The sequence below is a fragment of the Suricata suricatta genome, chromosome 14 (genome assembly GCF_006229205.1).
Source record: "Suricata suricatta isolate VVHF042 chromosome 14, meerkat_22Aug2017_6uvM2_HiC, whole genome shotgun sequence".
NCBI classification, from domain to species: domain Eukaryota; kingdom Metazoa; phylum Chordata; class Mammalia; order Carnivora; family Herpestidae; genus Suricata; species Suricata suricatta.
The window spans coordinates 24,430,777-24,458,422 of NC_043713.1; the positions used below are offsets into that span (position 1 = coordinate 24,430,777).

The window sequence follows — 27,646 nt, forward strand, 5'->3', positions numbered from 1 at the left end:
GGGGGGGGGGGGGGGGGGGTCCTTACGATAGCGGTATCATTTCTTAAAGGGATACCGCATGTTTGCGCCGGCCCCTCCCCGGTGCTCCGGGCAGCTAGGAGGGCAGTCTGGCAGCGGCCCTGCTTGCATGGGGCCGCCTGGCTCAGCAGTGATAAGCAATAGACAGGCTGGCTCCTTCAAGGAGTCTTTCAGTAAAGGCTGAGCTCTCAACAGTTCCGAAACTCACTGGCCGACTTTCCCCTGTGGACCATTCATTTATCAGGAAGTGAAATTGGTTACAGGGTTTCTCACATTGCCAAACCTCACTGACGAAATCCGATTTCTTCCAGAGTTCAGGAAGAGCTTTAACTCTTCGTTAGTGTCCAGGACTTCATGGCTCAGGCCGCGGGGACTCCTATCTGTACGAGGGTCTGAGGAGCCCCCCAAGGAAGGGATTGCTGGACTGGGGGGCACGTGCATCTCTGGAGGTAGCCCCCAGACCATCGAAGGGTAGGTGGGGTAGCTACTTCCACTGACATGAAAAGATGACCTTTGGGGACGGGTTGTTATATTTTGCACATTATCCTCGCCTTTCAAACCAAAGCATCAGTTTCACAGGACCGATTTTTTTCCATTTTCAAAAAGGACGGGCTTTATACATGACGTGAGTCACCTTATTGGAAGCACAACCTGGTCACTTAGACCAGAGATCCTTGTTTACATTTTGCAAAACTATAAGGAACAACACACCAGAGAAGCATGTAGTTCTGTGGCATGGAAAATGGGCAAGTGAAGGTTAAATCATTACCAAGCATATAATCCAGTTCATATGTTTCAGGAGCGGAACTAGGCTAAATTATCTAAAATATTCTGACGTACTGAATCATTTCATTTTGTACAACAGAATCTGACTAGCAGGGCTTTCAGTTGTAGACCAGTCTGTTGAGTGCAGTCAATGGCCACGACCTCCTGCGTTTGGAATGCGCAGGCCCAGAGGTAGCACACGGCGCATGTGGCAGTTATTAGAGCTGGGGAAGTGGCTGCTGGCTAATTGATAGCAGTAGCAGCTAGAAACAGCCTTATTTAATTTTCAGTAGTTCCTACGACAAGATGCTCTAAATGAGACCCTTTGTAGTCTTACCATCATTATCCTTTCTCTCTGTCATTAAATAGGTGATGTTTAACATACCCACTGAATAGTACTTAGAAGTGAACTCTTTTCCCCGCTCTTTGGAGATCCTCTTCATCTTAGCTTTTAGCCCTGATTATTTGAGGCTCCCAAGTTAGTAAAACCTTGCTATCTGTGAGCGCTTTTCCCCTTGACTGGCAAAGCTTATATTTGCTAAACATGTATTTAAAGTCACAAAGCCAGCCCGTAGCCTCTGCTTGCTGGTGGCTGTGCTCATAATCTGAACCCCAAAGAGAAACACTTGGTCCCATAAAGGGTAAATGAATGAATCATTTTCTCTGTTCCTCACTCAGAGATAAGCTTGGTGAATTTGACTTGCATTTAGAGCATTGTGTCCATGGTTTCCGTTGTATCCCAGAATATTCCATAGTCTGAAGTGGGTGGTCACATTTAGTCAAGAGCGATCTGCATTCAGTTTTAGCATGTTTATAGCAAAAGATGTATTTGAAGGAATGAAAGCACAATCCATCTTTAAAAACGTGCATTAGAGGAATTTCACCTGAGAGAGCATTCAAATGGTGCATCTCAGTCTTTCTTTGTTTCTAATGATTCCTGCTATGAAATATCAGTCTTATCAAATTTGTGCGTTCAGGGCGCCTGGGTGGCTCAGTCGGTTAAGGGTCCAACCCTTGATTTTGGCTCAGGTCATGATCTCGCGGTTTGTGAGATCAAGCCCCACGTCGCACTCTACACCAAGAGCATGGGGCCTGCTTGGGGTTCTCTCTCCCCCCTGCATCTTCCCCACTTGTGTACTTGCTTGCTCTTTCTCTCCCTCTCAAAATAAATAAATAAAACCTTTTTTTTCAAATGTGTGTATTCACCATTCTTCCTGTTGATACGGAGATGAGAAATAATGCCAGGTAGGCACCATAAAAGATTTGCCTTCATGTCCGGCCATCTGTGTCCCAGCCCTAAGCTGTAGGATCTGAAAATGAAAAATCAGTGAGTATTTTAGTCCTTTGTAAGTATTCTCTCTGTTCCTTCACATAGCCTCTCCTTGTTAACAGTCCCTTAAAGAAAACCACCAAATCCAATATTGAGGGTTTTTTTGGATCAGAATACAGTGGGATACAAGGAACCATGTGGGCTCTCGATCGCTGTATTTATTTATGGCTCCCACAGTCCTCGGCCCTCTGAGTCCTTGAGTGAATACCTCCAGCATCCAGTGGCTATCATTCCTCTTTTTACAAAGCTACTTTTTGCCATAGGATTATCTTGCCTGTCATTTGTTAGTTCACCTTGTATTGATCGAGCAGTTCCCGGCCGCACTGCACTCTGCTAGAGGTTGGCCTCCTGTATAGGAGGGCACAGGTTCTAAAGTTCATTCGAGGAAACAACTTCCTCTGTTCTGTTCCTTGTAAATGAGGAATTGTAAGTAAATTAGGGGATGCCAATGGCCAAGGAAGGAGACCACTCAAACCCCGCAGGATTTGGGGATACCTTGATTTCCATGAGCGTGGAAGTGATAAATGGCTGTGGATGGAATACAGACCCCAAAACCAGTGCTCCAAAGCACATAAATGGAGAGACGGGTAGGATACTCAGGCCTTCCGAGCAAATCCTGTTTCTGCCACCTGTGCTGTCTTGGGCAGGTCACTTACCCCTCCATGTACATCAGCTTCTCACCTCTCGGATGGGTCTATCTTAGAACCTTGCCTACTTCCTGAAGTAGCTGGGGAGATGGAAGAAACAATAAATACACAGTTCCTAGTAAGCTCCCGGTAGTCATCAGCCAGTGTGATTCTCCGCCTAACCATCAGCCTCACTTCTCTAGAACAAAACCAAGAACTAGGGGCTGTAAGTTCTAAACACCCGAAATAGGTGGCTCCAAGTCCTTGTCCCACTCTTTATCCCCAAGAGAGAGCTGGGAGCCCCTTGCTCTTTACAGCCTCAACAGGCTTAGCCCTCTGGTTCCCAAGTTTGTAGCAGACCCAAGGCCACAGCTTGCGAGAACTGCCCCAGGCAAGGCCATCTGTACCACCTTATTCCGGTGCAACGAAGGAAGGAACACAAAACGACATGTGTGAATCTTACTTTCCGGTGTCTTGTAAGAACTTTTATGACTGTTCCTGAAAAGGTATCAGGGGAGGTGGCACATCTGGAGCAGCTGTGACCCTGAAGAAAGGACAGGGCCACTGTAGGACACCGAGCTGAGCCATCTCCGTCCTTTAGACACGCAAGGCCTTGTCTTTCCGAGCAACGCGTGCACAACCTAATCCCAAGGCTCAAGTCACTAGTTTGAACTCTCAAAGCCAATCAGTTCCTGAGTGATTTTAGTTAGTTCAGTTGGTTTGATATTTTAGTTTGGAGGGACTCATGGCAAGATTTTTTTTAAAGAGTAACTTCAAAATGTGATTCGATCTATAATAACTGACAGTTTATGCGCCGTCGTTTGTGACCACATCAATAGCTCTGGCAGAACTAAGTTATCTCATTTAATTCCCACATCACTCCATCTAGAAAGTTCCATGTCGTAAAGTCAGGCTGAGCCAGGTGACTCGGCTCTGAAGCTCTGGTTTTTCCATAACCAACTTCTTGTATTACAACTTTAGTTTTGCTTGTGTTTCCTCAGTATGCATGCTGTTCTTAGTACGCAGAAACTGAAAACTTGGTATTACAGATTTCTCCATGATTCCAGGGGTTTCAAAAGACACTTTAGTGTATATATTTATGCAAAGATCTGTCGATTTCATGCAAAGGTATTCACAGTCACCATTAGAGTTGACCTGACTCACTTCACAAGTTCACTTTCCAGTCAAATTAAAGAGCTGGTTTAGAATGCAGTCACTTCTGGAGAAGAAATAGGAGAAGCCACTTCCTTGTTATAAATTTCCACTCTTTTTTTAATTTTTATTTTTTTATTTTTTGAGAAACAGAGCACGAGCAGGGGAGGGTCAAAAAGAGAGGGAGAGACAGAATGTGAAGAGAGGCTCCAGACTCTGAGCTAGCTGACAGCACAGAGGCCGACGCAGGGCTCAGACCCACGAATGTGAGATCATGACCTGAGCCGAAGTTGGACATGTAACCGACTGAGCAACCCAGGCGCCCCTCCACTCTTTTTTTTTTTTTTTTAATGTTTGCTTATTTTTGAGAAAGAAAAAGAGCGCACCTGAGGGGCGAAGGGGGAGGGACAGGGGGAAACAGAGACTCTGAAATGGGCTCTGCGCTGACAGTGTAAAGCCCAACGTGGGGCTCAAACTCACGAGCCGTGAGATCATGACCAGAGCCTAAGTTGGACGCTCAACCAACTGAGCCACCCGGGCGCCCCATAGCATCAAACATTTAAGTCTCAGGGTTTGTGGGAAACTGTGTGTTTAAAGAGAGAGAGGAGCCAGGCATGAGCTTCTCTCATTTGTAAGGAAGTGGGCCAAGAACATCCCTTCGCTCAGCATCAGTTGCTAGAATAGAGAAAGGAGAGAGACTTGAGAAAACCCTGTTTCAGCCTTCCATTTTGTGACTAGAGAAAATGAGGAGGATTGACGCCTCGCCCCCGGGCACAAGGCAGGGACCGTGCCGGCCCAGATCCAGGTTTCCTGACTCCATTTGTACCACTTTTCACTTCTGCATTCAGGGGGGGCTGTACCCCCTAGGATTCGGCTGACCCATCCAGCAGAGAAGTCCCCGGGAGTTAAAAGTCCAACTGTTACTAGTAATCGGCCCTTTGATACTGTTTGTGTGGAAAGGTGATGCCGTGAATTTTTGCTTACTAGCCATAGTATTTTTGTGTTCGTTCAACCACTCTTTCCCTGTCCTGCGCCTTTATGACCAACAGAACGTGAGGGCCACTTCTGGAGTCCTGTGTGGCCTGTGATCCTTCTAGGCCTTGGACAGGTCACATTCTCAGTGTCCTTCCTAGTACCATATTATTTTTAGAACTGTATTTTGAGGTTGTATTTGTATGCACATTTGTGACTAAGCATAATGTTTTTTAACTGGCAGACTTTAACTTTTTTTTATTATGTTGCATATCTTATCTGGCCGCAAGTCTCCTCTTGAGCTGGCCCTTCAGGAGACAGACTCTGCCGCCTGTGCAGCTGTAGGTGACACCGATCATTGTTTCAGGGTAACATCCCTCCCTCCCCGTTCTCTAAACACAGCACGCGCGTTCCCAGCCACGGCCTCCGCTCTGCTGAGCCCTGTGTATCCCTCAAGGCTCAGCCAAGACCAGCTCTCCTCCCCGAGATATTCACACATCACCCGTCCCCCCTCCTCTTCTCTGCCTTGTAGCCTCGTGATCTACCCTAGTTCCTAGCTGCTTGGTGGTGCATCCTGCGTCTGGTGAGACTCCCCTTCTTTTCTGTGTGCCCCCATTCCCAGCTCCCTTTTAACACATGATGTCAAGGCCCTGCCCTCAGCCTGTGACCCCACACACAGTAGGTGTGCACCACGTACTCATTTCTTCATTGTGATGGGAAGGCGCGAGGCTGACCAAAGTACAGGAGGCCACATTGGCCAACATGCAAGTGTGACGGCCACCATGAAGGCTTGAACAGTTCCCAGTGAGGGTTTGACAGAAGGGCAGGGGCAGGGATCAGAAAAGCAACAGATCAGGGGTGGCGTGCTTGGTGGGGGTCCTTTAAAAAAAAAAGGCTAATTTGTACAAACAGTAGAAGAGTTTGGCCTGTCTACGAAAGTTGAACCTACGCATGTGCACAGTCTGCTCCACTCTTCAGTGCACGCCTAACCTGAGTGCATGGTCTTGTGTGCCAGCAGGTGCATACAGGGATGTCCGTAGCATCATTGTTCATGACAGTCCCAGCAGCAGCAGAATTAATTAATAAACCGTGGTATATTCAGACAGTAGAGTCCCGTGTAGCCATGCAGATGAGTGAACCCCAGTAAGTGTGAAACCCACAAGTACGATGCTAAGTGGAAGATTCCAGGAGCAATAGAACATTGTGTCATTCCTCATTAATATGAGGTTTAAGGAAAGGCACAAATCAGCTGTTGTGTTAAGAAATTCAAATGTAGGTGGTAAAATTATAAGAAAGAGCAAGGAAGTGATTGCCATAGAAGTCAGGATAGTGGTAACTGGGGATATGAAGTGTTCTCGCTGACCCTATGGCGCTAACGGGAATGCTCATCTTACACTGATTTCGTTGTCATATATTTGTCTTCGTGAACTTTTCTGCATGTGTGTTGTCCTTCACAAGAAAAAGGCTTTAGTATGTAAGATTTATCTCTGTTGCTATTTGCTCATGAAAATCAAGTTATTTTACCTATTTTCCCTCTTTAAAATATCTCTGCCGCCCCCACAAAAGACCATATTATCAAAATATACGAGAGGAATGTATCATCAAAAAAGTGTTGGTGAGAACGTGAAGAAACGGGAACCCTCACGCGCTGTTGGTAGGAATGTAAAATGGCGCAACCACTGTGGAAAACAGTTTAGAGGCTTCTCAAAAAATTTAAAATGGAACTGTCACATGATCTAGCAATCCCACTTGTGTGGATGTATCAGAGAGCATTGAAAGCAGGAGTCTCGAAGAGACCTTTGCACAGCCTGTTCCTAGCAGCACTGTTCACAGTAGCCAAAAGGTGGATGACTGGATAAACAAAACGTGGTACATTTGTGCAGTTGAATATTATTCAGCCTTTAAAAGGAAGGAAATCTTGTCACATGGTACAACGTAGATGAACCTCGAGGTCCTCATGCACAGTGAAATAAGGCAGTCACAGAAAGACAAAGGATTTCATTTATGCGAGCTATCTGAAGTAATCAGATTCATAGAAACAGGGTGAGGGGAAGGGGAAAAGAGGAGACGTTAAATGGTTCCGAGTTCGAGTTTTACAACATGGAAGGAACTCTTGAGATCCGTCACAACAATGTGAATATATGAAACACTGCTGAATTGTACACTTAAAATTGGATAGGAAGGGGCGCCTGGGTGGCTCAGTCAGTTAACCTCCGACTTCGGCTCAGGTCATGATCTCACGTTCGTGGGTTCGAGCCCTGTGTAGGACTCAGAGCCTGGAGACTGCTTCAGATTCTGCGTCTCTTCTCTCTGCCCCTTCCTCTCTTATACTTTGTCTCTCTCTGTATCAAAACTAAATAAAATAAAATAAAATTGGATAGGATGGTAAGTTTTATGTTTTTATGACTATTATAAACAGGAGAAAGAAAGACAATCAGGGCAATATGAGTTAGAGGAGGTTATGCTGATGGATGTATGGACTTTGGGGTTAATAGAGGTAATGGATTTAATGCAAACGTGGATGGGAAAATAAATGATAACCCTGCTTTCCCTCAAATAAAGGCCTAAGCCCCTCGGGGAAATTTTAGCAACAGTGCTGTGCACAGGACCCGAGCCAGCGCTCTGAGATTGGAGTGAGCACTTTCAGACAGTTTATATTTTTGAGTTATTCTCTCAGCTCTAGCAATGGATTTGCTAAACAAGTAGTTGTTAGTACACCTTGAATAGTTCAGTACTTTCAGAAATAAGAATGTAGCTAATTTAAATTCTACAAGTAAGTAAAAACTTTGAGAAAATAATGTGTTTATAGCTTAGCAACCCATAGGGGTTGAATTGCAAAGTAAGCCTTGAAGGTAAAGAAACTACCATTTTGAACATGGGAAAAATTAAAACTAGATTTATTTCAATTATAGATGTAGAAGTCGAAAAAAGAAAAATGTATATTTGGAACACAGTGTCCCAGAAGATTTATTAATAGAACTTAATACACTCTCACTGGAGATCTCAAATTCACGTTAGCTTCTCTAGGCACAAGTGCAAAGGCCAAAAAGTCCCTTGTATCAGTCCGGTAGAGTTTTGTGTTGTTTTTAGTTTTCAAGTAGGATTTAATCAAATACATCATAGCTGAAAATTCAGAACAGCCATCAGGAAGTAACTGTAAAATTTCTTACTGTTAACAGTTTCTTTAGGGAGTGCGAAATGGAGTTTGCTACAGAGAGCTTCACAAAAGCGCATCTATTTTAAGAATGATGTATTTAATATAAATGTTTGCATATTTACTTTCAAAGGCATTTTCTTTATAAGTGACAAGTGACTTTTGGGAGACTGAAATTTAAGAGAAATTTAAAATAACTGAAATCTTAGACATTAATTTTTATTGCCCAGTGAACCAGTTGATGAAGCCCCCCATTTTGACATCAGAGAATTTATATTTCCAAACTGGAGTCTACCTCAAAATGCTCCTTTTCTAGGCATTATGTTTGTCCTGATAAACATTTTTGTGATGTATATGGTTTTTTGATAAGGTTCTCCATAGGCTTGTAAATTATAAAGTACCAGTTTGTAAGAAATAAAACATGCAAACATCTAGTCCTTTGGGGAGTGACTAGTTTTACTCTCTCCCTTCTATTTTTTTTTCCATTTTATTTATTTTAGAGAGAAAGTGAGTGAGCAGGGGAGAAGAGCAGAGAGAGAGAGAGAGAGAGAGAGAGAGAGAGAATGAATCTTAACCAGACTCCATGTACAATGCAGAGCCTGACACAGGGCTGTACCCCTAACCCTGGGATCATGACCTGAGTTGAAACCAAGAGTCAGATGCTCAATTGACTGAGCCACTCAAGGGCCCCTTTACTGTCTTCCTTCTAAAATACGACGTCACCACTATTGTTTCTGCATGCATGACTCCGTTCATATCTTTTCCCAGCGTTTCAAGTGCTCCCTCCCTACCAAAAGTGCCCCTTCTCTCAGGATTTGGAAATGATCACCACCTCAGCACAGCCTTCCCTCCCACTTTGTTAGCGGGGCCCTGGGAGCACTTTGCACTTTGAATGACCAGCGTGTCGTGCAGCCAGCGCTGTCCCCTAGCCAGGAAGTCCTCTGGGTCAGGACTGCCCTAACCCCTCAACCACATGCAACTCCCTCTCTCTAGGATACGGTGTCTCTCACCTCCATATTTCTTTAGTTCTGTCTATATTTTCATTCACTTACAAACTACAACTTCAATATAGCTTGCTCCCTGGGTTTTTCATGGTAAGAGAGAAATTCTTCAGGCATAGGTGAGGAACATGATGCTTTTTATCTTTTATGAATGTTCACAATTTTGATGTGTTTCCATTATTTCTCTTGTGAGTTCTGGTCCAGGCCCTGGCCAGGTGTGGAAAGTCACGCAGAGTGCACACGAATCTCCATGGGAGGGTTCCTTGGAAGTTTGTCATATTTCTCGTCACTTACTGAATATGTGCTGGTTCTCTATTTGTCCCCTTGTTCTAAAAATAAAGTGTGTGCTTTAGTGAAAAGTTCCAGTCGGTAGGGTTCTAGCTAAATCACACTGAGAGGAAGCTGAGACCTGAATAAACAAAGGATGACGGCAGACTGTTGCAGATGCAGAAAGCTCCCGCCTGTGCATACGCGTGCCCTCTGCCCTTAGATGAAGTCAGGTCACCCAAGCGGCTTTCCAGTTTCCTCACCATCTCCTTCCTATTACCCACTCCATCCCCATCCCTGATTTCCAGAAGTAAAACGGGGAAAGCCATGGGGAAGAATCCCAGGAACGAAGTTTACGAGCACGTTTCTGAAGAGAAATCCATTTTTCTAAGCTGGAACCCTTACCCTGATGTCTCCCAAAGGCCCCTGCTTCCTCTCTAGCTAACTTAGGGATTGAGGTGCGGGGAGGCCACGTGGCCAACAGCAGGACCATTCAGGTGTGCTCCGTGCGTGAGAGACAGAAGGGCCCCGTGAAGCACCTGGAGCCTGGAGTCCGGTCCAATTTAACTTTTATGCCTGGAATTCTTAAGGTCCTGCTGGTTTTCCTCAAACACAGGGGAAGCAGTTTCCTGCTCCACGTGTAGGAGGACTCCTTGTCTCATCAGTCTCTGCATATTTGTAGGCCTTGGAGATCCCAGAATCAAGACCTGGGGACTGATCAGGACATCCATCAACAGGTCCTGAACTTGAACTGGAGAAGGGTGCACTTCCTAGACTCCAGTGAGAAAGTCTGTTGATGGCGACCAGTCTGTCCTGGTTCTTCACACTGTTACTCCTCTCTGACCAAGGGGGACATGGACAAGATTGAGCAGACCATCTCCCTTCAGAAACGGGCATTAGGACTTTCTCCCAGGCTCTCTTTCGACGCCCCTTTTCTAACTTTTAAAGACAGAGGCAGACGCGGCAGCGTTTGTGGCCCTTCCAAACAGCTCGTTTAACCTGGGCCGTGAGGCTGTCAGGACGGGGCCTGGTGTAGCAGCTGCTGCTGAGGCAGCCACAACGGCCTGGCGAGGTCCGCTGCCGAGGCCCTCCCCCGAAGGCAGCTAGGCCCAGAGAAACCATTTCACAAGATAAAGACTCATTAGTATGGAGCCAGACAGAGGATGAAGACCAAATTTTATTTGTCTGCTCCTTTGTTTCTAGTGAAAAAAAGGAACAAAGGTCATTGGACTCAAAACATACCACCATCAGCAGAGGTGACTCTTGGGTCTATTTCTGGACCTGTCGCTCGCAAACCCTGATTTCCCTTTCTGGGGAGAGGCTGCTGTGACAAGCTGCCCCCTCCCTTCCACTCTGGTGGCATGGCCACCACCGCTGTGTTCCCACTCCCACGGCCTGTCACCTGGATCCCTGCCCTCATCTCTACCCCTCTGCTCCTAGGCCCTGCTTCCCCACCCACCCCTGACTCCCGATGGGACCCAGCACTTCGCAAGTAATCCCTCAAGACCACAGGCAGGTCCGGGTCACCAGTCTGCTCACAGAGACTCAGGAGCTCTTCGTTATACAGACGGAAGTCCAGAGTCAGGCTTGGCAAGTCTCCATGAACCTGCCTTTCAGGATCCCGTCACGTCTCTCTCCCTTAGTCTCCTTGGAACCAAGGGCAACTTGGAAACCAGCCGGTCCTTGGTCAGCCTTGTCCTTTTCTGCCTCCGTGCCTTGTCTTCTCTAGTCCCCGCTGCCCTGATGTTCTTCCTCCGCCTTCACAAGCCACCTCCTACCCATTGTTTACACACCGGCCAGCTGCCACCCCTCCATGAAGGCTTTCTTGATGCCCTCATTTAAAGTAATTCCTCCCGAGGCACCTGGGTGGCTCAGTCGGCTAAGCATCTGACTCCTGGTTGGGCTCAGGTCATGATCTCATGGTTTGTGAGTTTGGGCCCCGCTTCAGGCTCTGTGCTGACAGCTCAGAGCCTGAAGCCTGCTTCGGATTCTGTGTCTCCCTCTCTCTCTGCCCCTCTCCTGCTCAGTCTCTCTTTGTTTCTCAAAAATGAATAAATGTCAAAATTTTAAAAAATTTTAATACGTTTATAATACAAAATAATCACTCTATAACTTAATTTATTCTCATACTGTGTATCTTAAAAGAAGACCAAAAAATTCTTACCTGTTTGCTAATATATAGGTTAATATTTAGGGATAAAGTTACAGGTCTGGGAATAGTACTGAAATCATTCAGAAGAGGGAAGTTTGAGGTCAGTGAAACAAGAGTGACCTTGAGTCGGTTCCTCATAGCTGGTTGATGGCACACTGTTCTCTCTGCCCTTGTGTCAGGGGTGCTTGTCCCTAATAAACATGAGGGAAATGGTGAGCCTCCAGTGGTCCTGAGTAAGCCTTCCGCTTGGGCCCCCAGCCTGTCACCCTGACACTGCAGCACCAGTGGCAGTCACCTGTGCCTCCCGCTGCATTGCCACAGCCCTGACCACCAGAACAACCAGAAGAGCAGCCAGGAATTAGCCAGACTTCTTGGTACAGTCACAACAAATGATGCAAAACTCACCAACCAGATGGCAAAGAAGACCATTCTTTTGTGTCCACCATTGTGTTAAAATACCATAACTGTTACAGCATCAGTGGCTATAATTAAGTGTAAACATTGGGGCGCCTGGGTGGCTCAGTCGGTTAAGCATCCGACTTCAGCTCAGGTCATGATCTCACCATTTGTGGGTTCAGGCCGCACATCAGACTCTGTGCTGACAGCTCAGAGCCCAGAGCCCACTTCGGATTCTGACTCCCTGTCTCTCTCTGCCCGTCCCCTGCTCACACTCTGTGTCCCTCTCTCTCAAAAATAAGTAAACATTTAAAAAATGTTTAATGTAAATATTAATACAAAGGAAGGGAAGATGCATGGATGAGTAGGTCACCTTGCAAGAGGGTTTTAATCAGAAATTTTATCTCAACACATCTTCCTCCATCCGAGGTGTTTATATGTTCACTAGGATGGGGAAACCTTTGAAAGACTATCAGCAATGCCAGTTACTCTGGTAATAAGCCCAATGTTCTCCCTTAATCTGCTGCTTTTAAAAGTAAAGCTCTACGGGCACCTGGGTGGCTCAGTCAGTTAAGTGTCTGACTCTTGATTTCGGCTCAGGTCATGATCTCAGGGTTCTTGGGATTGAGCCCCATGTAGGGTTCTGCGTAGACAGTGGAGACTCCTGCCTTCCCATTCTCCCTGCAGGGGCACCTTTGTCCAAGGAGGAGGATTAAAGGGATGCACACTCTGGGGAAGCAGTGCACCTTGGCCCTGAGCTGTTAAGAGGCTGGCAGTGGGCAGGATCCTGCACGCGCAGTCCCTCGAGAACGTCACACAAGAAGAGAGTCACTGCTGCGGACAGGCCAGAGCTCCGGACCCTTTGTATTCCAATATGTGCCCCGTTAGCCTGGTCATCTTTGCAGATTAACAGCAGTAGCATAAAAGCAGTTAGATGTTCATAGAAAGCTCCTAGCAAAATTAGGACTCACTGGATCGTCTTGAAGCACCATTTTCCACCAGCCTTGCCCATATTTTTTATTGCTAATTGCCTTCCCTTTGTTCTCAGGCTCCACGCCTGTGGTTCTGAGCCTCTGTGCATGGGCCCAGCCTAGCCAGTGGCCCCAAACACTGATTCCTTGTTACCTCTCTGCCACAGTGTAACCTCGAGGCTTGAAGTAAGTCATGGTTGCTGTGGGCCTCAGTCTCTCCGTGTTCTAAATGAAAGAACTGTCTGGATGGTGCCTAACTCTTTCCAACTCCAGTACTCAGGGGCGCCTTAGCAGTCTGTGGTCTCCATGCCCCCGGGTCCTGAGAACCTTTCCTCCCACACACTGCTCCTCCTCCAAAACTGCAGTTCTTAGCTCTGGTCATTCTTTCCCTTCGGCCTCCCTGAATCACGGAATATTTGACTCCTAAGAATTCACATTTTCACAAGTGCCCACCCAGGTGATAACAATTAGCATCTGCTCTATGGGTCTCATTTCTTGAACATGATTTTGGCGGGGGAGACGGGCTTGGTACATACAGTTTGTCAGGAGAATGTTACAAACACACACCACTGTCACTACCGCCTCTACCCAGTCGTGGTACTGTGTCTCTTGTCTTCTTCACCACCCCTCCCCAGTGCCTGAAGAATCCAGGAGAAATAACATACAAGTCAGACTGTGACCCTGTCCACTGTTAGCACCCTGCCCCCCACCCCCTACCCCCGTGCCCCTCTGCCCCTCCTCCCCAGCCCCTGAACCACTCTGCATTCCTGCCCTGCTTATCCCTGCCTCTGGTGGCCTCCTCGCCTCTTCTCCACCTGTCCTTACAGCCGAGGTCCCGCCGCCTCCACGAAAGCTGTCCCAGACATGACAGACTTACTGCCCTCTCCCTGCTGGAAACTCTTGAGTAGCTCACTTTCCGTTTCCCTCTTCTTGGTACTTAGCAATGAAGTGCTGTTTCAGTGCTCGGTTTGTACATCGATACCTGGTCTCCTGACTAGATTCCTGGCCCTTCAAGAGTAGCAGCTCTGCTTTATACTTGCCATGGCTCACAGTGTTTCCTACGGAAGAGGCTGCTTAGTTGACGAGGGCAGAGGGAGGACAAGGGGAGGAAGAAGTGCGGTGGCTGCAGGAGCCTGGTAACCTTTGTCCAGCATCATATATGATGGAAATATCAGCTTTGGTCCTTTCACTCGCTGGGGTATAGTTTGAAATTTTTAAATCTTAAATTTCCAGAATTCAAACTCTTGAAAGTTTGAATCTTAACCATGTTTTTTAAACTATAAAATAAGATATATCCTATATTCCTGGATATTTTAGGAATATCTCCTGTGATGATAACATAGCAGGTACGTACCTCTGCGATGGTCCAGGTTAGAGGGAGCTGCTACACCATTCAGTTCTCCTAGCTTCACAGTTGAATCTAGAGTCGGGTAGGTTCCCCTTTTATTTTTCTCTTCTTGGTCCCAGTTCTCAACCCCAGCGCTACCGGGCTAGGGTTCTTCTGATTTCCCCCTTCCTCAGTGACCTACCCAACCTCCCACTGGGCTCTGTCTTTGCTTCTTCCTGTTTAGGTTTCCCCCAATGAAAAATTACTGCTCTGATTAGTTCTTTCCTTTCTTTTTTATTAAGATTTTTTTTAATGTTTATTTATTTTTGAGAGAGAGAACATGAGCAGAGGAAGGGCAAAGAGAGAGGGAGACAGAATTTAAAGCAGGCTCCAGTGTCTGAGCTGTCAGCGCAGAGTCGGACGTGGGGCTCGAACTCATGGACCTTGAAATCATGACCTGAACTGAAGTCAGACATTTAACCAACTCAGCCACCCAGGTGCCTCTTGATTAGTTCTTTCTGAAGTATTCATTGCTTATCTCCTGTCTTAAGGCATTCAACCAGCTGAACATCTCACAACTGATACGCATTTTACAAATCTAGAGGACACATTAAGATAACATCTAACAGTGCAGTACATAACACCAAATCAGGTTGTTGGCTCACTTAATAGTATGTTTGCTGACTTCAAAGGGATAAAAACACAACTAACTTCTCGGTAGCATTTTTTTTTTTTTAATTTTGGGGAAGTGTCAACTGCCTTCCCAAAGAAAAGCCTAAGTTTGAAGGCATTTAGGGCTGAAGTAATGTTGTTAATATATTAGAATTAGAATATTAAATATATTAGATCAATTTATTTACAAAGTAAACATATAAAAAAAAGTAAACTTATCCAGTAGTCATTTTTAAATTGTTTTATGTTTATTTATTATTGAGACAGAGAAACAGAGCATGAGTGGGGGAGGGGCAGAGAGAGAGGGAGACACCAAATCTGAAGCAGGCTCCAGGCTCTGAGCTGTCAGCATAGAGCCCGACACGGGGCTTGAACCCACATCATAACACCAGAGCCAAAGTCAGACACTTAACCGACTGAGCCAACCAGGCGCCCCTCCAGTAATTTAATGTGAATTCCAGTTGATCTGGTGTATCTTATGATTATTGAGGATTTCTGTTGTTTTATTTGTATCTTCTTTTCAAAAGAGTAGGAGAGGCGTGCCTGGGTGGCTCAGTCGTTAAGTGTCCGACTTCGACTCTGGTCATGATCTCCTGGTTCTAGAGTTCAAGCCCTGTTTTGGCCTCTGTGCTGACAGCTCAGAGCCTGAAGCCTGCTTGAGTTCTATGTCTCTCCCCCTCCCCTGCCCCTGCTTACACTCTGTGTCCCTCTCTCTTTCAAAAATAAATAAACATTAAAAATTTTTATAAAAGGGTAGGAGTAAGTATGTGGGAGGGGATATTTAGTCCTTCTGATGCTGACATTCTGTGATTCCAGGAGTTCTTAGAATTATGGCTCGGGAATGTAATATGGATTTTTTTGGTTGACCTAGACCTGTTTTGTTTTGTTTTGTTTTGTTTTTTAAGCTAGGAAACCACCCCTCTCAGCCCCCTGCATCTTCTAGATAGCTTTAACTAACATTTACATGATTTTGGAACTTTACAGACACAATGGTCCTTGAATGAAATCTAAGACTCACCTCATACCAAATTCTGCTCTTTGGCACGTAGTAGTATTAGGAATCATTTACAGCTTTCTGCTTCTGTTTCCTTTCCTCTGAATTTCCTGATACCCTTTGTTAGTCCTAATGACTGTGCACAAGTAAACAAATCTCATTTTGTGTTTTTAATTCATTGACAACACATGTCGGAATAACCATGGGGCCAAGACTGTTACATTTGACAGGAAGTCACAGGTCTGGCTCACCCACTCGAGGATCACGCTTGGATCCCTGGGAAGTACAGCCATAAGAAGTACCGAAACTGACCTTTAGGTTCCAAAATGCTTGCCATTAGAACCATGGCTTTTTAAGTAGAATTGTCTGCAGCTAGCCTGAGGAAAACATCGTTGGTTTAGCAACCACGGGCTTCTCACATAGATTATTCTTTCCATAAGCAGAGGGAGAAAATCCTCCTCCCTGTAATGGGTGCATGGGAATGTTGACTATCAAAGGCTAGTTTTAACTTCTTGCTAAGGAATAATGAAGGTGTGACTCTTTTTACTGTTCTATTTATTTTTGAGAGAGAGAGAGAGCAAGAGAATGCAAGCAGGAGCGGGCGGGACAGGAGAGAGTGGGACAGAGGATCCAAAGCAGGCTCTGTGCGAAGAGCAGACAGCCCAATGCAGGGTTCAAACTCGTGAACCAGGAGATCATAACTTGAGCCGAAGTCTGGCGCTGAACCGACTGAGCCACCAGGTGCCCAAGGCCATGACTTAGAAAAGAGTGGGTGATGTCCTTTACAGTCTTGGAAAACTGTCACATTTGCTTATAACTTCAGTCCTAAGAATGTTCAAAGAAGTAATTAGAGGTGATCACTCTGCCAAGGTGTCTTGGGTGGAATGGTCTGTGCATACAGCTTTTTGACGTATTGGAGCCAAGGCTGTGTTCCCACCGGACATAATCACCCAAACTCCCCCTCACCAGTGGCACACCAGTCTAGACCGAAGTGTGCCAGTGCAGCCTGCTGCCTGCCGTCGTCCCCACCTGTCACCCACACGTAACTCCCAGCGTGGACCTTTCAGACTCTACAAGGAGCCTTGTTTTGCCAGAATTTGTCTAAACATGACTCAGAATCTTTCTCCAGATCTGTGCCTCTCCTCTAGTTCACATATTAATCTCAAAAAAAGAAAATTGTGTAAAGAAAGAGTATCGCTGACACAACACTTAAGGCTTAAGTGGTCATTTGGGGGCATCTGGCCGCACAGCAATCTGGACAAGAGTCGTCAGTAAAGGACTGATCACAAATGCTACTTGTCTCCACTTACATATGATGCACTAGTCCAGTCCAGGACCATAACTGATACACAAAGGGCTCACCATTTTCCATAATTAGATTCTGAACTATAAAATGAGGCACTAACCATGTATATCAACATTATGCATTATCTATGAGCTAGATTTTCCTACCAGCAAGAATCAGACATGGTAGAATGGCGGCAGGCAAGGAGTGTGGCAATCTGAGAAGTCAATGAATCTGTTAGATTCGAAGTCTTGCCCCCCAGGCCCCAGTAGGTCAGCTCCTTTGCTTCTCAAAGTGACACAGGCTTCATTTGGCTCACTTTGCTCCCAGTGAATTGAGACACTTATTCCACTAACTCGCCCAGCGTGCCGGACACAATCTTCCAAACTCCTCCCTCCCTCCCCAAATAAGAACCCTGGGTTTTTCTACACATGGTAGAAAAATAGTACACATTGTACACATTTGTTCCTTTTTCCCTTCCTTCATTTATTCAGCAAACAGCTCATACACCCCTGGCGATATTCTAAGCGGTGGGGGACCCATCAGTGGAAAAACAAAAATCTCTGCCCTCCTGGAGCTTGTATTCCACTTAGAATTATGTCTGATGGCCGTATATTTATTTTTTGCGATCTCACTCTCCCAGCCAGATAGCCAGGTCCTTTCCAAACCGAGGGGCCCCTGCAGTGGGACAATTCTGCCACCACCCACTCGACCAAGAGCCTGCTTCCAACAAAAGAAGTTCTGCCAGTAAATGCTCCACTTGGGCCCTTCATCTCCCACCCTGAAGTCAAAACGTCCTCCTCCTGCCGGCCTCCTAAATTGGAATTGATTTGCCTTAGAAACAGGTGTCTTGACTCCATCAGTATGGGTCACTCTTCTTGACTAGTTTACACATTTAGCAACCTGGACTGCTGGCTCGAAGCTAATGACTGTTAAATTACAAGTATCAGTCCCCAAGCTGTTCTCTCACCAAGTGACTGGACTCACCATCCCGGCCCTCGAGGCCAGCCTCCCTGTCTCCACCCTCTGTCTTCCCTCTGCCTTGGCGGCTGGCCCCACGCTGTTTGCCTGGCCTAGAGGTGTGCTTTTGGCTCATGAGGGTCTCTCCACGTGCAGTGCCAGTTTCCTGTCCCCAGCCCTGTCCCTGCAGGTTAGAACCCATCTGTCAGGGCCTTTCTCCAATGTCCCCGATAGCAGGAGAGCCTGTCCATCCGTCCTCCTTTGTGCCACCACGCTAGCCATCAGAGAGGGAGAAATTCAAAACTAAAGGTCTCTTCCTTTCTGCGATCCCCTTACCCTGGGTCTGTAAGAGAGGGGTGTAACCAGGGACATTTGCTCAGGCTTCACACTCGAGTGAGGTTCAGATTCTGGCCAATGGCATGATGGTAAATGTATGGAGACCTCATCCCCAGGGTGGGCTCAACTTTCTACTCTCTCCATCTGTGTTTCCTAAGTTTTTTGACCACTGGTTGTTCACAGAAGCTGTCACTTGCACAGGTGACAAGACATTGTCCTGAGCAAGAGGTGCTTGGTTGCCCCGCCCAAGCCACCAGGACAGGTGCCTGCTCACCCATAACCCTCTTCCTGGGTAGTAACGTGCCTTCCCAGAGGGCCCCTCGCTGCTGGCCAGCCAGACTGCCCCCACCTATGCGGTGTATCGTGACTGTCTTCTGAGCCACCCTAACTGTGGGCTTCTTAATTTTAGCTTTGTATTTCATAATTTCTAACTTTGAATAAGTACCCTTTGTAATTTTCTATATTTTGAATTCGGTTTTTCATTGATTTCAAAATGTTCACAAGCTAGGACTCCACATTCAGTGCTGCGTCACTCACAGACCGGCGCCCATCTCCTCTTTGTCGGTTAAGCAACAATGATGTTTGATAACATTTGTAATTCATTCCACTCCACATAGAAGAGACTGCAGTCCAGGCTTGTGCAGACGGTAATTTAGCCGAATACAGATGCTTCCTGATCTGTCCGTTCCTTATTTCCCCTGGAGTTTGCTGTCTGAGCCCATCTAACATCTTCTGACCCCAGTGTTACCAGACGGACTGGGAAGGGAGCCCTCCTGGGCCACTGTCCTTCCCTGTTCCAAGCTTCCCTCTGTTCTTATCCCTCCCGAATTACACCCCCTGTCAGAGGAACATCCATTACTCCTCTTTCCTTCCCCCACAGCCTCGAGCACGGCACCTTGTATACAGCTGGTGTTTAACCAACATTTAGCTTAAGGGCCCATCGCTGAAGGAGGCAGTTTCACAGCCATAGCAGAGGAGGGTAAGCAGGGGAGAGAAGCTGGATAATCCTTCCCAGGGGCACCCAGATAAAAACGCCGTCTGTGAGTGCTTTTACCTTGCTGTCTTACAACAGGATCTTGAATCCAGTTCGTTGTCCATGTGCACAGAACCCGCCCAGCGCCGACGCTACATGTGCACTGACGGGAACCCACCTCCTCCCTCCTAACTGCCCCCCCAGCAGCGCGGGGTGCCTTGCAACTGACCATCACCTCTCCCTCGTCTGTCCAGAGGCTAAATGTGGGCTTTTAAAGAACTCCTTTGAATGTGCTGCGTGGCTATTTGATTTTAAGCTGCGCTGAATTTCTGGAGCCATGCCAGGTGCTTGCTAGAGTTTCTGGCGCTATCTATGTAATCTGTAGGGGAAGGGGGAAAACTCCATTGAACTTCTGTGGTAATAAAAATTATTGTAGTTGAGCCCTACATCTGCTCACTGAACTTCCTGTGGGTTTTCACCAAATCACATGACTGACAGCAGAAAGGCTTTTTGGTCTTGAAAGCTTTTGGTCTGCTTGTTATATGCGAGTCTCAATCACCAAATCAGACCTTTGCTTTGTCTCTGGGCCGGGCGTCCGGATGTCCCACTGTGGTGGGTTGATTCACTGGAGCTGATAAAAACATTCCAGCCAAACTTGAGAGTCTAGCATTACCTCTGGCTCCAAAAATCAAAACAACCAGATTGTTGTAAGTAGCTTTGGACTGAGACCAAGCTCCAAGCTTTTGGAGAGATGGGTTTTCTCTCCTTACTGAGCTGAATCACAGGACAACTGTCACAGAAAGAACGGGACAAAAGCCTAGGCCCAAGGCAACCAGCACCCTGCCCTCTGCTAGCCTGTTCTAGAAGGTTCTTGTCATAACTATCAAGTCAAAGCCCTCGTGTCCCCAGAGTCTCTCCTGTACTTTCCCAGAGCTTTAACGGTCCTCGGGCACATCCATCCAGCAGAGCCTGGGCCAGGGGGGCTGAGAAGTCCAGAGAGGAGATGCAGTTAGAGAGCATGTGGACGTCCGCGCTGGGGAGGCCTGGCGGGGCCCAAGCGGCCCCGTCAGAACGCGGATACTCAGGTGAGGAGGTTCGACTTCCCTCGGCCGTCACAGGCTGGCATTATCGTCTCCACAGGCTTGAAAAGGAACATAAAGAATGATTTTTTTCTAGATTGTTGATCTGATACTCAAGACGATGACCTTCTTGGACTGAATCCTAATAAAATGTATCCCCAGCGTCGTTAGTACTAAATAAAACCTTTTGTCTTTCTTTTCCTTAGCCCTCAAGACTTCTAACACATACTACAGGAGCACATATTTTTGAGACTGTCTATTTAAATCCCTGGCCGTGTTGGTGCTCGGGAGCGGGACAGACAGGTAGCTTTGTGAGGGGGTCAGATTAAAGGCAGCACAACGTGTAATACAGAGGCCACATTCACATTCAATCAGGCTCACTGAATAGTGCTTCCAAAACGCTCTTGTAATTTCTGTCTTTTATTTCACCCTTTAAAAATGTTCCCAGGACACGGCCTCAAAAACAACTCGTTGCGGAAAAAGGAAGCTCTTTTTTTTCACCTTGTGCTTTAAAGTGTGTGTAGCCGGTTTAAGGGAACACTCTCTTTTTTTTTCTTTTTTCCCTACTGTTTAGGATTTATCCTCCATTCGGAACCTTTTTTTATGTTTATTTATTATTAAGACAGAGAGAAACAGAGTATGAGTAGGGGAGGGGCAGAGAGAGAGGGAGACACAGATTCCAAGGTAGGCTCCAGGCTCTGAGCTGTCAGCACAGAGTCTGACTCAGGGCTTGAACTCACAAACCATGAGATGATGACCTAAGCCAAAGTCAGACACTCAACCGACTGAGCCACCCAGGTGCAACCTTTTAAAAAAATGTCGGTGACAAGTTCTGAGCAAAGAACCCAGGAAACAGCACCTCGCAGCTCACATTTTCCTTTGCAGGGAGAGGAGCCGGTGCTGTCCAGTCAGGGGCGAGCGTGGGCGCCGTCCACAACGTCCGGGGTTCTGCCGGTCACAGAAATACTCTCGTGCTGTTCTGTCCGTCCTTGCTTTCTGTCCCCCCTGTGTCCAGTGGCACACGCTCGGGCGACGATGTCTTGGCGTCGGTCTGTGGCAGGGGTCCAGCCTTCTTGGGCCTTGGGCAGGAGCCATGCCTGAGCCTCAGCCCGTGTAGCCACAGACTCTAATGCCACGGAGTGGCTTAGCCTTTAAACCCATTTATTGTCAACCCATGGGACAGCTCAGGACCTTTAGATAGTTACCTGTCCCATGAGACTGCCACCAGCTCATTAGATTGTCACAACCCTGTGAAGGAGACAGGATGGTTGAAATCAAAAATCTCAGGGTCAACTTCTGTTTTAAGGGTGTGAGTGAGAACATGGACTCTGTCCCAGGTCACCCAGCTACTAAGTCCTAGACTTTGCGCTCTTAAATGCTAGGATTATGGCTGCCTCGCTCAGCTAGACTTTTAGTCCTGTGCTCATCACACCGAAGGCTCTCCGTACGTATTTGCTGAGTGAATGAAATCACTGGGAAAAGATGGGGCTAAAACTCAGATGATCTGTGCTTTCCTTTCAAGTGCTGTTTCTGGGTACTTCTGAGATTTAATGAGTGACTAAATGTGAAGTGTGTGAACGCGCCCGCCCTACGGCAGGTGATCAGTTATGTTAGCCATCATCTCAGAATTGATTTTGCTTTTGTGGAGAACTTCCAAAGAAATAGTCTTTGATCCGCTTGAAGAAATACTTTGTAATAAAATACGTGTCTGGTGTTGACAGATAAACCTTATGCCATTCTATATACGGTCTTCCATATGCTGTTGCGTACTGTATTTTAGGTGTTCCTGCCACTCTAGGCATCCTCCCTTGTTGACGCTGTGTGCTACATCGACTCCAGAGCGAGGACATAAACTTGAGCCACAGTAGAAACCGAGCATTTTCCACGCGGTTTGATTAGGTGGTGGGAAGGACTGTCGTGGGGACGCCGTGTGACCCAAGGACAGGCTTGGACTCCCCACTCCTTCTGGCGGAAGAGTCGTCAGAATCCCCCAGAACCCCCGGGGCAGTAAACCTCGTGCCGGCCGCCGAGTGACTCTTGCCTAAGTGTGTCTCATTAAGCTGGGAGGAGTTCTGACAAAAGCATTGGGCTCTCTGGTTTTCTTTCCCAGTTCTTCCCTTGGAGACGCAGAAAGGCCTCGCGCAGATGGCCTCACATCCTCCCTAGGAAAACCCCAATTATGTCACTGGATGGAGAAAAGGTTTCACATCTTTTAGTCACTTCTGTTTCTAACAACAGTGTCGTACTGGTGACATTACCACTCAGAAATGTAGGTTGTTTCCAGCCGAAAGAGGCAGTGTGGGGGCTCTGAGCTCTCCGGGCTGCCACCCTATCCCTGGCTTCTCCCTGGGTCAGTGGGAGAGGTTTTCTTGAGTTGGAGACCGTTCTAATAACTAGGATTTTCATCCTTAGTATTAGGGGGTAAGTTTACTCTTCAAACTCAGCCCCTCGTTCTCTCTTGATTAGGACGTCGCTGTGTGCCGGGCCCCATGCCGTGCAGTGAAAGGGCACAGAACTACCCTGGAGGGACCCCACAGAGCCTAGGAGGGTTGAATTCAAGGATGAAGCACCAGGGTGGCATCCACCCCGTGTCCCTTTTCACACAGACTTTCCCACCCAGTCAGACCTACGCCCCCCCCCCCCGCAGGCCACATGACCCAAAACTGGCTTAGCCTCCCAGCCCCACTTCACCTTCCATCAGTGGGGTTGGCCGCATCAGCCTCCGCAGGATGTCGTGGTGACTGGCCACAGCGTGACCACAGGGTTGGCGGTAGCTGCTCCCTGTTGTCACAAATGCAGATTTTTCACAACAGAGAACAGCACTATAGGAGACCTGATTCCGTGACAGAGACTTACTGCCACCTCCAAGAACTCTGTCCCCTCATGCCTGAGTCCCCAGGAAGCAGCAGAGAGCGTGTGAGGAGCCTCAGCGTGGGAGGGGGTCAGGGGGCGTTCGGGAACAGAAAGCAAGGGGCTGGGAAGCTAGGGGGCTCAGCTGAATGCCAGTTACTTCAGGAAGTACTAGCATTTGTCCACATCCCTTAGCTGACCAAACTTTGTCAACCAGACCTCCTAGAGGAGCAGGGGGCGGGGGGCGGGGGGGGGGGGGGGGGACTGTCGCCGTCGCCAGCATTGCTGTCAGCACAGTCCGAGACCTTCAGCCTCCACTGACAGTAATGAAGAACTGATTCGAGACACTCATGGTCTGCAAAGGCTGGGGTTTTCCTGAAACCACAGTAGTTCTGCAAAGGCCTCTCAAGTATGGGGTACCCAGAGCGAGAGCGAGGCTGTGGGGGTGGGCAGTGCTGGTGCTGGACTCCGGGCCGCTGGCAAATCCCATTTGTGTGTATTCTGTATTTACATAACGCCTCTGGAGCCACCGAGTAGAGTTGGCTTTCATTAACGCTGTGACAGATGGGACTGGGCTGTGCAGTATGTTGAAGTAACGTCCGTGACCAGGGTGACCCCCTTCCAGGAACTCCTGTACACGTTGTCAGGATCTAACTCAGAACTCACCTTGCCAGGAGCAGCCCTTCTCTCTCATCTTTCTGGAACTCTGAGGATCCAGCACTTAGGTGTTTAGTCTCCACTACTGTAAATGCTGCTTTAAATCCCTACAGCTCAGTGGGTGGGTGCATGGGTGGCTCTCCTGCCTGCCCCCCTCCTCCATCTTAGTTTAGACCTGTCTGCCTCTCCCCCTAGACCAGGCCTATCCCTGTTTCTGCCAGGTGCTCTCTATTCTCCACACAGTGATCGGAGTCGTCCCTGCACAGAGTCTCTGTCACCAAGCTCCCTTCTCACACCCTCCAAAGGCTTCCAGGACCTTTGCGTGGAGGCCAGAATGCCTCTTGTGGCTTCTGTGTCCCTGGTGTCCTCTGGGGCCTGGACCCTGCCCACCGGTGCTTACTCCTCCCCCCACTCCTCCCCTACCTCCTCATCCTCCTCTGCCCTCCAGGTCTCACACAGGCCCCACCTCCACGTGGCCCTGCAGGGGGACACGCTTCCCTGTCCAGCTGGCGGCAGCCCGCCTCCACCCTCAGGCCTCCGGAGCCTCTTGTCCTTCCCTGCCTCACTCTCCTCATCACTCTGTTGTTACTGCTGCTGTTTATCTCCCCCTCAGACAGCGCGCCCTCTGTGAGGGGAGGCCCGCCCGTGGGCCCGAGTCCACTGCTGCCTGGGACATGGCTGGTCCTCAATATATGGTTGATTCTTTCACCGATTCATTCATTCATCAAATTATTTAAGTGCCTCTCTCTGTGAGGAGGCAGCAGCAAGCACGATGGGTAAAAATCTCCTTGCCCGGGGGCGCCTGGGTGGCCCAGTCGGTTAAGCATCTGACTTCAGCTCAGGTCATGATCTTGCAGTTTGTGAGTTCGAGCCCTGCTTCAGGCTGTGTGCTGACAGCTTAGAGCCTGCAGCCTGCCTCGGATTCTGGGTCTCCCTCTCTCTCTGCCCCTCTGTCTAAAAATAAATTAAAGAAAAAAAAATTAAAAATGTAAAAAACAAAATCTCCCTGCTCACACGCTCCATCCATGTTGGCATCCCCCTCTCTCTGTCAGCACCCCCTCTGCCTCCCAATACGCCCCTTCCCTCCGCCTGGGAACCCGCCACCGCCCTCTCTCCCTGCCCCAACTGTGACCGCCCCTGCCTGGGCCACAGGGGTCTGGAGACCAGCCGCTGCCCAGGCTGCTGGAACGAGGGCCGCCGCCTCGGCCCCAGCACCGGGACAGGTAGAAAATCTAAAGCCCGCGTCGTGGAGGCGCTGCAGGCCGAGCACTCGCTCATCACCCGGTCTGCAGGGCGCGGGCCTGATCGCCTGGCCGCGTTCACAGAGCCAGACCTGAGGGGTCCTGGAGCCTCAGCCAGGAGTCCCCCAGCCTGCCTCAGCGAGGCCGCAGCCCTCCCCACGGCCCCCAGGAAGAGGCCAAGGCAAAGCTGCACAGAGCAGCTGGCGCCCCAGCACTGGCCCGGCCTTCTACCGTGGACACCTGCTTGTCCCCAAGGGTCAGGGCTCATCTCCAAGGCGGCTCGCCCTGAAAGCAGTCTCTCAGGAAGAGCCGGCCCTCAGTCTGTGCGGTAGATAGTCTCCCCTTGAGCCCTCCGTCAGCCCAGTCTGACATTTGTCCTCCCACGTCTGCCCCTGCTTGGGTCCCTGCGCCGCTCGGCAGACCGACATTAGTGACGTGTCTTTCCTGCAGGTAATTTTCCTAGGAGTCATCTGGAAACTGGCGCGTAAAGCCCCTAGAGCTCCCAGGGCTCGTGACCCGTCAGGGAGGCGGGTCCTCCACACGCCACACCACCGCCGAGACACCAAGGCTGCTTTTGCATGGAACTGCGACATTATAAAATCGTCTCGTTTCTGTTGCAGAAGTTTCCAGAACTGAAATTCAAATATGTGGAAGAGGAGCAGCCTGAGGAGTTTTTTATCCCCTACGTCTGGTCTCTGGTCTACAACTCAGCAGTGGGCCTCTACTGGAACCCGCGGGCCATCCAGCTCTTCACGATGGACTCCGACTGAGGGCAGGCCTACCACCTCCCAGCCTCCTGCTTCCAGCCAAGCAGCCCTTCCAGCCGTTTTCCTCCTGGGGAACGGAAGCACACAGACTGCCTGGCGCGTCTTCCATCAAAGAGAATCACACGGGCAGTGTTTCCCTTACACACTTGGGTTTGGAGAATCGGTGCCCAGTTGGCAATAGATCACTCAGCTTAGATTGTAGTGCAAAAAAAATGGGGAGGGGGTACCCGACAATAATAAATGTAAAAAACCTGCTATTCCACATGCAATTTTATTTCTAAACCAAAAATCTAGAGCTTTTCCAGGAACCTGATGCCTTAGGCATGTAACACTTCACCAGTACATGCTATGGGCTTTTTGTTTTGGGGGGAGTTTTTTGCATGCTCACGATTTTTGTTTTGGGTGTGAGAGTGTGTGTGTGTGTGTGTGTGTGTGTGTGTGTGTTTTGCAACATTAAGAAATACCTGAAAAGATGACAAGACAGGAATTAATGAAGTCTGTGTGTGAGGGGTGGCCTTCCAGAAGGCCCATGATTTGACAAACGCCGTGGCCGGGCAGTTAGATAGAAGCTTTTAGGTCAGGCCCCTTGCATCTTTCTCAAAGAAAGAAACGGCTCCTTCTCATGATGCTCAGATTAACTTTTCTGTGGATTTGGCCTCTGAGCTGTAGCTGAATTAAATTGGAGTCTAGCACAAATTAAGTTCATCTACTCTGTATTAATCATTGGGGAAAGAAAAGTTTCATTTTGAAAGCAATCTTTTTTCTTCAACCAGACTAATAGGAGAAAAGGAGACCAATTTGATTAATACAGTATTCTACATGAGATGAAAAACATGTTTTTCTCTTCATTTCTGACTTTGTTTAAACCCTTTGGGCCCCTGAGCTGGGAGAAGCTTCTAGCCGTGGGCACTGAGGGCAGAGGGCTGGTCCCTGTGAGGCCGGTCTGAGTCCATGGCCGCCCTCTCGCAGTCTGGCTGAGGGGCCTCGTTTGCATTCTCAGAGACATGAAAAGAATCTGCTTTTCTGCATAAGAAGTACACAATCCCAGATGAGACCAAGCACCCAGTTTCAAAGTGCTGCTGCCCAGTCCGCATGAGGAACAAGCTTCTCTCCTGTCCCTGTGTCCCCGGCCTGGAGGCCAGACTCATTTGGGCCAAACACACTGAGAGAGGGTCTGAGAAGAGCATCTCCAGCCCCACGAGGCTCTGGAAAGGTCAGAACCACACCCGCACCTCAGGGCACATCTGTGTGGCTTCTACCCATGAAAAGCCTGGGCTGCTCCGTCCTTTCAGGGGCCCTTTGAGACCCTTTTCATCATCATCAGGGCGATCCTGGAGCCGAAGCTCCCTGAGGCTGACTGACTGGCGAAGGGCCTCACTGGTGGCTGGACCCAGGAGGCGGGCGCGGTTTGCCCACTGTCCCCTGCCATGCTCTGTTCAGGCCTCTTAACTGTCTCCACAAATGGCGGGAGACTGTCCCGTGTCGCACCGTCCCATGGACAGGGCCTCCCCCAGCAGATGAGGCACGTTATCAGCTCCTGCCTAGTCCAGCCCAGGGGGAGGGGCGGTTTGGAGGTGGAAGGATCCATCCTCACATTCACAACAATTGTCATTTTAGGGAGCAACTTTCCCCCCAACACACGGGGAAATGATACACAGCTCGAATTTGTTCCCAAAGCATTCTGATTTGCTTCCTTTCCTT

The 27,646-nt window shown here is 48.3% G+C and overlaps 1 protein-coding gene across 2 annotated transcripts in view; it reads left to right on the forward strand.

Annotated features, from left to right (window-relative positions):
- Positions 1-26,205, forward strand: part of DYM (dymeclin) — a 334,407-nt gene extending 308,202 nt beyond the window's left edge. For both annotated transcript variants that reach the window (XM_029923001.1, XM_029923002.1), the window contains one exon: positions 25,799-26,205. In XM_029923001.1, coding sequence (XP_029778861.1) covers positions 25,799-25,948 — 150 coding nt within the window. In that variant the 3' untranslated portion in view covers positions 25,949-26,205. The remainder of the gene's footprint in view (positions 1-25,798) is intronic.
- Positions 26,206-27,646: the final 1,441 nt, after the last annotated feature.